Source organism: Megascapheus bottae, chromosome 13 (genome assembly GCF_031878675.1).
Source record: "Megascapheus bottae isolate mThoBot1 chromosome 13, mThoBot2.hap1, whole genome shotgun sequence".
Lineage (NCBI taxonomy): Eukaryota > Metazoa > Chordata > Mammalia > Rodentia > Geomyidae > Megascapheus > Megascapheus bottae.
Genome location: NC_143521.1, coordinates 15,029,309 through 15,041,675, shown reverse-complemented (window position 1 = coordinate 15,041,675; position 12,367 = coordinate 15,029,309). Strand labels below are relative to the sequence as shown.

General features: G+C 39.0%; 1 protein-coding gene across 4 annotated transcripts in view; it reads left to right on the top strand.

Moving 5' to 3' along the window:
• The window catches only part of Anxa3 (annexin A3), a 52,195-nt gene that overhangs the window by 9,872 nt on the left and 29,956 nt on the right, over positions 1 to 12,367 (top strand). For all 4 annotated transcript variants that reach the window (XM_090343369.1, XM_090343367.1, XM_090343368.1 and 1 more), the window contains exons 3-4: positions 8,450 to 8,537; positions 11,085 to 11,179. In XM_090343369.1, coding sequence (XP_090199495.1) covers positions 8,450 to 8,537; positions 11,085 to 11,179 — 183 coding nt within the window. The remainder of the gene's footprint in view (positions 1 to 8,449; positions 8,538 to 11,084; positions 11,180 to 12,367) is intronic.

Genomic DNA, 12,367 nt, shown 5'->3' with positions numbered 1-12,367 from the left:
AGAGTTACAAACAGGATAAGATCGGGACAAGTTTTGGCAGTTGAACACCGGTTCCCTTCTTCAGTGACGCCAGGGGGCGGCACTCTCCCTGCACTTCATTGTCTGAACAAGGAGGAAGCCTCAAAGCCTCAGGGTGCATAGTTGTAATCTGCTTCATTATGTTAACATGCTTAATTAAATTATGTGCTACCCTACTGAGCTCCATATCCAACCTCCTTTTCCTTCCCAGATCAGGCTGATTCAAAATTCTAGCTTATAAGACCCTGGTTGACCAGTACACCTTTGAGAGGTATTACTCTACTGTCGTCAAAGATTAAGGTACATGGTTACAAATATATACCCTAATGTCAGATAATGTAAGGTCTGCTTTCTGAGAAGGAAAAAACATGAAGAACACATGCTTACACATAATAAATATCTTGAAGTGTCAAGAGATACAAAAAAATAAAAATAAAAAAAGACCCTGGTTGGTACCCTGGTGACCATCTCGGGTCTGAAGTTGACTAAGGGCCCTCTGTGGTTCACTTCAGCAGCAGAACAATGACACTCTGGCCACTCAGGAAATTCCAAGGGTTTTTGAAATTCTGTGCCAAGAACCAAGCTCAAGACCAGAGATACTACTTATTTTACCACATGTATCTCCCTCACATTAAAGCACAGTTTTCAAAAGACCCTATTTCTTTGTTTTATAATAAAATTATACCCATACTTATGGAACTGGTTGTTAGTTTTATCTTTAATAGTGAAGGAAAATTGGGAAAAGGAGCCAATGTTTTGTAGTAAACAAAGGCTGGCAAAGAGAATCATTTGAAACCGTGGGAGTCATGTAAAAGAAATAACCCAGACATTTTGGGCTGAGAGTGTTGCTTGGCAATAATTCTATCCTGTACAGGGCCCCAAGGTTGATAACCAACATATCTGTCTGTCTGTCTGTCTATCTATCTATCTATCTATCTATCTATCTATCTATCTATCTATCTATCTATAGACTGTTGAGAGAAGAAGTGCTGACATAAAGTAGAAACTTCTTTCCATGATAATGTGATCCTTCACAGCCTTTCTTTCTTACTTGACCCTCTCTTTTCTTTAGTAGCTAAGGATCCAGCCATCTTGTTTCTGCTATTAACCCAGACTAATGGCACTAGTGGCAGAACACTCAGTATGCTGAGATGAAAAGACTTTAGGGGAAGCTGAAAACCTTTCCCACTCTATTCTAGGCATGAGACCAACATTGGGCATTTTGATACTATTGATTGGCACATTGGGGCATTCTGAAAGTCCTGTTTAGTTTCCTATTTCATGCTTGGACAGGGAGATCCTACTATACTTTTCTTTCTCTTGCTGATGGTGCAGAGTTAATCATGTAGAGTTGGTTGCCTGAGTTCACTGGAGCAGATGTGTCGTGTTCCTCCTCCTGTGCTAGAAGGCCTCTTTCCCACCCACCACCAGTCCAGAATGGAAGATCAGGCTTCCAAACCATTTTCTCTGCAACTGACTTCTCACTTCTCAAGCAGAATGGGCTTTTCTTCTTGGCTAGTGGATCTGCAACCTGACTGCAACCAGCAGTGTAAAATATGGTTTTATACATGTCCCCTGGAGCTTCCTTAGGCAAATATTGGCACACAGACAATTTGCCCTCTGCAGGAAGCAAAGGAAAAACAGGTTCAACCTGGATCTCAAATCTAAACATTAATGCTTTGTTTTAGGATGAAGCCTGGAAAGATACAGGCTCCAACCAGAGCCAGACGCCAGGCTTCCTAAGAATGAAGGGAATGAACTTGAAGAGTTGTTCTTTGCCACTCCCTGGTCCAGCCCAGTCATGAATGGGGAGGGTTGTTTTTTTCCTTTTTCATCAGGATAAAAATATAAATTATAAATCTAATGAGCAGAAGATGTGGTAAATCAGAGGCAACAATGAAAGAACAGTTGTAAATTCAAGAGCAAGTAATGTGAATTGAGCCAATTATTTCATTTTCTTGAAAATCTGTTTGGGGGGGAAATGCAAAACAGTTAGAAAAAATAATAAGTATTTTAGGGTACTCTACAGTAAGCTGAATATGTAAATTTCACATGAGTTAAAACAGTAAGTCAAAAGGGCAGAGACTTCATATCTGTCCCTCTCTCCATGATCATAGATTGACTCCCTTCACTTCCAGCTCTCGGATTAAATTCTTCAACTGCATCCTGGAAGTGAATTTGAGTAGCGGTAGTGACACTTATGAGAGGCCCAGGCAGAGTGGTAGAAAAGTGTCGGAGCTCCGTAAAGGCTGCTGGGAGAGGGCACATGAGATGGCCTTCCTGACAGTTTGGATTTGGAGGGAATGGGAAGCAAATGACTCATGGGAAACTCTCAAGTTTCTAGTAGCTGTTGGTGTCTTTGACAAGGATAAAATGGATCCAGGAAGCATTGGACAGCAGGCAAGTATATGGAGACTGGAACCAAATTGCCTGGTTCTAATCAATCCTCTCCTCCACAAATGACCTACATGACCTTTGAACAGCTTTCTTCTACTATCCATGCCTGCATCCCCTCCCTTAGAAAACAACTTTCTTACAAAATAAGTTTCTAATAGTACCTACTTCCTAGTGTAGTTTTGAAGAACGAACAGGAAGATGTAAAATGATATGCAAGCATATGCAAATATATGCAAATATGCAATATGTAAAGTACCATGGTAATGTTGCATGGGAGATGATGTGACTTGGGAAGTAATAATAGCTTAATAGGCAAGATACCAAAACTGACACATGGTGTAGACCTGGATTATTCAAGACTAGTAGTGCTCAAAGTCTAGGCTGAGCTGTAAAGGGAGTTGTCAGCACAGGGAAGCATGTGGCAGAAATAGCCAGCTGCAAGATTGTAAAGGACTTTCCACTTTAGAAGGCTGCTTTGGGGCTGGGAGTTTAGCCTAGTGGTAGAGTGCTTGCCTAGCATGCATAAAGACCAGGGTTTGATTCCTTGGTACCACATACATAGAAAAGCCAAAAATGGTGCTGTGGCTCAAGTGGTAGAGTGCCCCACTTGGAGTCTCCCACTCCAAGCTGAAAAGGGTCTTACGTCATCTTCAGTGGTTAAGCTTTGTTTTCACCCTGGGGGAAAGGAAGATAGGATAGGATAGAATAGGACAGGACAGGACAGGGAAAGAAAAGGAAAGTCTCCTGTAGCCTTTTCAATGGATTAATTAGCTTCATTTCCATAATCCTTCCTAGTTGGGGAGAGCATCTTCTGTCTCCCTTGCCGACCAGTGTTGACAGTCCTTGGTTGGCTAGTCTAGTCTATCTTTATCCTCACGTTACATGCTCTCTGTTTATCTGTATCTTCACAGGACTGTCTTCTTAGAAGGACACCAATCATCTTGGATTAGGGGCCCATCCTAGTGCACTATGACCTAAAACCAACTATCATATTTGAAATAAACCTGTATCCAAATAAGATCACATTGTGTGTAAATGTGATTAGAGTGGTGAGCAAAGGTACTTTGGGAATTTGGTCTGTGCCACCTGCTTCACTTAACTATATCATTTCAAGGTCTGAAGAATTGAACAAGAAATCTTACATTTCCTAAGTTTTTATCACTTTCCTTTTTGGAATCTACTCCACTTTTTTCCTTGCATAATGAAGCTTCAGAGAATGATTGCTTCTGTCTGGCTCTTTGAGAGCCTGAGTCTAGAAGTTTTATCCAAGGCTTTAAAATGAAGCCTTAATTTTTTGTTGCCTTTCTAGGGTTTATGCAGTGATGCGTGATGTGTTTTTTCCTCACCTTCAAAATACACCTGAACTTGCTTTTTTTTTGCTCTGTAGTTTGGGCTGCAGTTTATGTCTATGAACAGAGTTGGTATCTCGACTTTCTCCTTTCTTTCTTTGAATACATTCACTTTCTTGTTAACTCAGTCCATGAAGAAATAAGTACAAGTCTGTGTGTGTGTGTGTGTGTGTGTGTGTGTGTGTGTGTGTGTGTGTGTGTATGTGTGTGTAGGGCAGAGTAGCCTCTTAAAGTGGCAACAGAAATTTCCTAAGTACCAGCTTGTCCAGTATCTTCAAAATACCAATACCAAATAAAGAAATGCAGAAAATGTGCTTAGCATAGTTGTTGGCATAGTATAAGTAGCAGCGTTTGTTCTAACTATAAACACCTCTTCCTATTTTCCCTCCTTTACTTGGATATTTCTTGCTTTAATTTATTTGGAGCTGGTTCCAGCATAACTTTCCTTTTGGAGACACCTAAAGATCAAGTTTGCAGAACAGAAAACAACTCAATGTGTTATGGAATATAGATGGATATAATATATGGCTATATAATATATAGTATATAGTCACATATACTATATAATATGCAATATATGGTATTATATACATATCTAACACATTATGTGATAGTGTAATTTATATATTAGAGATTTATGTGCTGTCCTACATTAGCACTGCTGCTATGTTTGGGTCCTGGGTTACTAGAAATGAATTCAGTCAAGTACTGAATGGTAAGCTAAGTGGCAAGGTAGTCATGCTGCAATGAATCAGGCAATGCAGACAGTTCCACTTGGCTATAAACATACCAACATTCCTGAAGCAGTGAGCTCATCATCCGATTCTTCCTTCCATACCTAGGAAAGAACCATGACTTTTTGCTCACTTTTTTGCACACACACACACACACACACACACACACACCAGGTGAAGTGATATGGGCTAGACCACACCACTTATTTATATAGAAGTTTAAATCTGGGCTCTCCTGATTAGTTGAGTTCTGAAGCAAATAATCTCTATAAGATTTATTTCAATTCAAAAAATGGAGCATGGCCTAATAGTCAAGTGCTTGCCTTGCCTAACAGGCACAAAGACCTAGGTTCCTCAGTACCATATATGCAGAAAAAGCTGGAAGCAGTGCTCTGGCTCAAGTGGTAAAAGCACAAGCCTTGAAAAGGCTCAAGGACAGTGCCCAGGCCCTGAGTTCAAGCCCTAGAATTGGCACACACACAAAAAATGGAAATAAGCACTTGGTTGTATTGCATATATTAGAGTAAAAAGATACCATTAATTAATTTTATGGTAAGGTCTTTTAAAATTATATAGACATTTCTCAAGGACCCGGACAATTAAGTTTATCTAATGAATACTATATTGTTATTCATTGAAGTAAAAGTTTATCTAATGAATACTGTATTGTTGTTCATTGAAGTAACTAAAATAAATTGAAATATTTTACTAGAATTCTACTTCAGAATGTTCATGTTCTGGTCTAAATCTATTGCTCAGTGCTTAAAAAGATTGCCTACCATTCATTCAGTCCAGGGTTTGATTCTTACCACCACAAAATAAATAACTAGAAAAAAAATCCCAGGGCCAGGAGTTTGGCCTAAGTGGTAGAGGGCTTGCATAGCATGCATGAAGATCTGGGTTCGATTCCTTGGTACCACATACAAGTGGTAGAGCTCTAGCCTTGAGAAAGCCCAAGGACAATAGTCAGGCCCTGAATTCAAGCCCCAGGATTGACATTTTGCTCTTTCAAGTTGTTATACTTAGGGGCATGTGTGTAGTTTTCTGCTTTTAACCAAATGAGTTGTTTCTCTTTATCTAACTCTTATTAGATAGAAAATTGCATAGTGGGTCAGAAATTTTATCTGGATTTAATTTTGTATACTGGAATAACAGCATATTTTGATTCATAGGTGGCAGAGGGTAGTGTAAAGGTCATGGCTAGAATGCAAACCCTTGGCTTTCACAATCCATGAATAACTAGAATTTGACCACAATTTTACCTTATGTTCAGAATCAGCTAAGGTAACCACCTGCACAGTACAGAATCATGTGGAGAGTTTTAAACATGTTCAATCTAGCACCTGGTCTATCAGAATATGATTCACAGTATATCCTATTCAGGATAAGACCTGGTCATGATTTTATACTATAACCCTAGAAGATGTAGAGCCTGTATTTCAAGAAACAACAAGAGTGAACTAGAACCATCTATACTGAATTATGTTCAGACTCTGCTGTTTAACTAGTTGTGTGGACTGGGAGCAAATTTTCCAAACTTAAACTGTTGTGCTGTTTACATGAAAGACTTCCTGTATGTATCAGGGCCCTCTGTGCTGTTCTACTTAACACACATAAAGTATCTGACACTGTACTGACATTGAAGCATGAAAATATCCAACAGTGACCCTTTTAGAATGCCAGAGATGGACAGTGGATGGATAAAAGAAACAAAAACTCATAGGTAGATAGAACTTAAGTGAAGCCAGTTGGCTCTGAAAAATTTTGAAATATTTATTAAGCAGTGGGGTTACCAAAATTCTCCTAAGATGATGTTAAGGTGATTGATTTCTTATTGGTGTTTTGAGATCTAATACATGCACCACTCGTTTCTAATGTGAAGTAATAATTTTAAGATGTAAAGTGCTTTTGAGTACTTTAAGATTAAACAAATGTTTGACTATATTGAAATAAATTGATCAAGTCAAACTATGAAATTAATATGCTAACATTTTTTACTGATCCAGAACATTAATTTCCCATTCCCTTTAATTTGACAAGATAATATCCTTTCATGAAAATATTAAACAGTTAAGAAGAGCCTAAATGAAGGCAGAGCCATGCAAGACAGAGAGCCAACATAATTCAGGAACCTCACAGGAAAATCCTATTTGAAAAGAAAACATTATTCCGATATAGACATTTACTCAAAGGATTAAAAAATATGCCAGCGAAGTATATATATATATATATATATATATATATATATATATATATATATATATATGTGTGTGTGTGTGTGTGTGTGTGTGTGTGTTTTCACCACCATTGTGACTGCTCTTCTAATAGTTTCTTAAGCAATTTTAGAATAGTTTGTTGTTTTGGTAGTACAATCTTTCTCAGCTTCCTGACACGTTTCTAATTTATGTGCTTAAAATTAGTAGCATGGCATTTTTTTATTTGCATGCTTTTCCTGAAGATCTATGACGTGGGTGAAGCTTTGAGGAAGGAATTTATCAGCACAATTGCATATGCTATAAACAAAGAGTTAGAACAGACAATCCTAATAGGGTTTTCATTTATGGATCCTTTAGAGTAGGATTCTCCAAGGATGGTGGTCAATATGAATCAAATGCCTTGAAGTCTTTAAACCACAATTACTTCTGTGTGAGGTAAAGAGCTTGGAATAATCACCTAGAACAAAGGGAATGTTAAATTGTTCAACATTCGTACTGTTTTTGTGTAGATGCTACTTTAAAGCCAATTTTCAGAGTCATCAGAACTGATCCAAGACAGGCTGAGATCTGAGGATCAAGGTTTGAAGGCAGCTCAGGCAGATAAATGAGACTCTTACCTCCAACTCACCAGCAAAAAGCCTGAAATAAACGTGTGGCTCAAGTAGTAAAGTGAAAAAGCCAAGGAAAAGTATGAGTCCCTGAGTTCAAATCCCAGATCCCAGAACATGCACCAGAAAAAAAACCCAAAAACCAATGATTGAGGGGCTGGGAGTTTGGCTTATTGGTAGAGGGCTTGCCTAGCAGGCACGAATCCTGGGTTTGATTCCTCAGTACCCCATACATAGAAAAAGCTGGAAGTGGTGCTATGGCCCAAGCGACAGAGCACTAGCCTTGAACAAAATTGTCCAGGACAGTGCCCAGGCCTAAAGTTCAAGCCCCAGTATTGACAAAAAAAATCGACCAGAAGATTTACTCATTATTTCTCTAGAGAAGCAATGCTTTTTATTTGTTATTTGGTACATAAAAGAGAAAAAGAGCTTTTGTGACACATTTGATAGAAGTTATGTTATCTGCAGGTGTCAGGAGAAGAGATTTTTGAGATACACCTGAAATGATAGAAAGATGCATGAATTATGTGTCTGCCACATGCCCCCAAATGCATATAAGAATACACACATGGATAAGCCATCCTTTGAGAACTTTAGCTCCTTGAAACACAAGTGTTTCAGCCATCCTTTCCTATTCTCAGTTCATTACTTTCTGTGTAGTAAGGTATGCCAAAGATTCCCATGCATCATTTGTCCTAGCTGTCCTTACTGCATGCTCAGAGAAATGAATTGAATGATCAAATGAAATGCAAGCACAAGGTCCAAATGGAAATAATACACTATGAAAATATGTCTTTAATAAAGCATTTGCTCCAGGTACTTAATATGCAAATCCAGTTCCCATGGAATCCCACCCAGTGCTGTGGGCTCTGTGTCACCTATCTAATGGGGTCATGTAAGAAGGCAGCCTGGGGTTACTATGCTCCATCTCTGATGCTCCTATTGACAGAGCAATTTTTAGTGACATTGTGAGTCTCTAAAGACAATAAAAATTTAAAACAACACTTTTTCATAATTTCAATAACTTGACCACGCAAATAATAGATTTTTAAAAGGCTATGCATATTTAATGTGAACAGCATTATCATTTGGAACTAGTGTGATTTTTTTCAATTGTTTTTTCCTAGGTTGGGCCCCGAGGAACAATTAGAGACTACCCAGGCTTTAGCCCATCTGTGGATGCTGAAGCTGTTCATAAGGCAATCAGAGGAATTGGTGAGTGAAGCTTTATGATTCCTTTCTCTTATTGGAAAAAATAGAAAGACCTCTCTCTGAGCCCGAAATTGGTCTGCCCAAATTAGTATCCTCAATTAGAGAAATTGTCAGGGTTTTTTCAAAGTATGAAACAATGAGAAAAAATATAGGGAGCCTAGTTGTATTAAATATAACATTGACTTCTTGTTAAACATGGCTATCACCTCGGGTCCTACCAACAATGATGGTTATTGTCATCATCATCACCATCATTGTCACCATGACAACCATCATTACTATCATCATCATCATCATCACCACGACAATCATTATTATCATCACCGCCATTGCCACCACCACCACCACAATCATCATAATCCATTGTACCAGATAGAATCCCTGGTCCACTCTTTTTAGATTTCATTCTCACTCACTGCCTAGAGAAAAATCACCATCCTAAATTAGCATTTATTCCTATGAAACTGTCAGAACCAGAATTTCATATTGTTTTGCATGGCCTCAGCCAGTATAAAATGGAATTATACTGTACATTCTTCTGTCATTTGTTTTTATCCCTGAACATAATGTCTTTGAGATTTATCCATGTTGACATGTTTAGCTGTAGTCCATTAATTCTAACTGCATAGTAGTCTATTGCATACTGCATCATAAAATGGGAACATTGATGAAACATTTAAATTGCCTACAATTCTTTTCTATTACAGTATAAAAATACTGCAATGAATATTCCTGCTAATGTTTCATTGTGCACATTTGCCAGCATTTCTCCTAGAATATGACAAGAAGTAGAATTTCCCAATGGATGAGGAGGCTTATTTTCAAATGCACTGAAGTTTTGCCCAACTGCTCTCCAAAATGAATGTCAAAACTGGCATTCCTTCTGGCAACGTAGGGGACTTCTACTCTACAGGGTTCCATAGACTTCCCCAGAGTTTACAATTGACTGGGTCTAAAACTGTGTCTCAGTCTCTATTTGTTTACTCTCTCTTCTATATTCCCAACTGGTGATGCAGTTAAATATCCTCATGTATTTTCTTCCTCTTTCATACACACACACACACACACACACACACACACACACTCACATATCGTGTGTATATATATATATATATATATATGTATATATATATATATATATATATATATATATACTGTAGCTAGGATCATAGGCATGAGCAAACAGCACCCAACTGCTTCATATATTTTGTCCTTTATTTTGCCAACTGGGTTGTCTTCTTCATAATTGTGAAGAGAGGGGTTGTCTGTTTTGTCTGCTTTGTCTTTTCACTAATTTCTGCATATAAATCTCTTTTATAATTTCAATCCATAGAGAGATCTTCTCCAAGCCTATGATTTTGTTTTAACATCTAAAAAACTGGGCCAGTTACCTTTTATTTACAAACAGTTGGTTAGGAATATAGGTATGAAATGCTAGAGAGAGGTGGCCAGAGATAGGAAAATATATCTGGGGCTCAGAAATTTGGGTCTAGAGGCTGGGAGTTTGGCTTAGTGGTAGAGTACTTGCCTAGCATACATGAAGACCTGGATTCGGTACCACATACATAGAAAAGCTGGACGTGGTACTGTGTGGGGTAGAGCACTAACCTTGAGAAAAAAGCCCAAGGACGGTGCTCAGGCCCTGAGTTCAAGCCCCAGGACTGGCAAAAAAAAGAGAAAAGAAATTTGGGTCTATATTCTTGTCACACCACTTAGAAGCCATATGACATTGACAAGTGAAATGAACGCTATAAGGGTTAATGACTTCATCTTTAAAACATTTCTATCTGCTACCAGAGACCCTATGCTTATCAGCTATGATAAGAGATTTTAAAAAAGAAGATGCTCAGATGGTAGATTTTTATTAAATGCCAGGTCCTTCTATCTAGAGGGAAAAGGATCTAGATGCCAGATCCAGATAAAACAATCGTGGTGCCTCATACTTGTAATTATAGCTATTCAGGAAGCTTAGAGCAGGAGGATCATGGTTCAAGACCAAGATCCAGCACAGACAAAAAGTTCATAAGATTTCATGTCGACCAGTAACAAGTTGTGTATGCTTGTGATGCATCTGTCATAGAAGATATACAGAAACATAAACAGAAAGCTTGCGATCCAGGCCCATACTGGCAATAACCAAGGCCAATTAAAAAAAAAAACAAAACAAACAAAGAAAAAAAAACCCTTCAAAACCATGAAGGGCATGGGATGTGGTACAAGTGCCAAAGAACCTGCCTGGTAAGCATAAGACTGGGTTCAAACCTTAGGACTGAACAGAGATGAGAGCTAAGAGGCAGTAATAAGTTATTTCTGAATCTCATTAGATAAAGCAGAAAATTGTTTGTGTTTCTCCCTATGTCAGTTCTATAGAAAGAAGAAGCTTAGTCTGTTCTCCAAGATTATACACAATTTGATGAGAAGTTGGAAATTAAAAATTATAATCCCTATAATTCTGCCTTGGTTACTGTTTTGGTTTTGTTATTGTTGTTCGATACAGATACTGAACATTTCTGGGTCAGTGATGAGTAAAATAATTTTTGTTTCATTTAGGAACAAATGAGAAAATGCTCATCAGCATTCTGACCGAGAGGTCAAACGCACAGCGACAACTGATTGTCAAGGAATATAACAAAGCGTATGAGAAGGTATGGTGTGGTTAACAGGACTGATAGTCAAATCCCTATTATGCCATGGTCACTGCTACATGACTGTGTCCTCAGAGCTCTGGCTTAGGTCACTGGGTCAGGTGGCACCTATGTATTCAGCAATGAATCTGGAATCCAAATCCTGATTTGCCCTCTGGCTGATTACCCTTGGGCCTCTGTTTCTGTGAAATAAAGAAACTTGCCTTAGGTCAATCACCCTAAGTCAGGAATGAGTTTGCTTCCCCCAGGAGCTTAAATGGAGACATTTTGATGATCACAAAAAGATGGCGGAGGGGTGGGATCATTTGTAGACTCTAATGGATAGTGGTCAGGGATGCAGCTCAACAGTGTACACAGCCCAGGACAGCCCAACAGCTCTGCCACAAATCCTTTCTCACGTGACCCTTTAATTTTGTCTAATATTAAAGCAGTTATGGGACACACATGTAAACCCAGCTACTTGTAAGGCAGACACAAGAGGATCATGGTTTGAGGCCAGTCCAGGCAGCTAGCTCAAGATCCTCACTCTAAAACACACGGGTGACTCAGGTGTTAGAGCCAGTCCCTGAGTGCATTCCTCAGTACTGTGAAGGGGAAGAAAGGAGGAAAAGGGGCCAGGGAGGAGGAAAGAAGGAAGGAAGCAAGTAATTATAGCATTAGTGATTTAAAGGAAAAGCACTAACTTCATAAGAACAAGTAAAACTTGGGCTTCCACAGTTTATTTGTTGACTAGATATTTGTCAGGAGCCCTTGGAGACCCTGGAGATTTTCCAGTGTAAAAAGCAGTTCCTCTGTTCTCCATGAGACAAATATGCTATTAGTAATAAGAATAAGAATAAAGAGCCCCAGATATTGGGAAGTGTTACAAAAATGAAGTGATCTGCTGGTGGCTGACCAGTGACAGACATGTAGAGAGGGTGATGAAGAGGTGTTAGTGACAGGATGCTGCCTGACTCCAGGCTAAGGCTAAATAATGCTATGATTCTACTGTGCTAGTCTGATGATCCGGGATAAGCTTCACACAGTAGACAGACGCCCTTGCTTGGGGTGAGGGGGGCAGTGATGCAGCCAGATGACAGAACAGTGGAGATACACCCAAAAGGGCCATAAATCAGGAACCCAGAGTCTGCATCAGGCTGCTGATTTCTGGGCTTACTTTCTTGTTCTCCCTCTCCCCCACCATCCTCC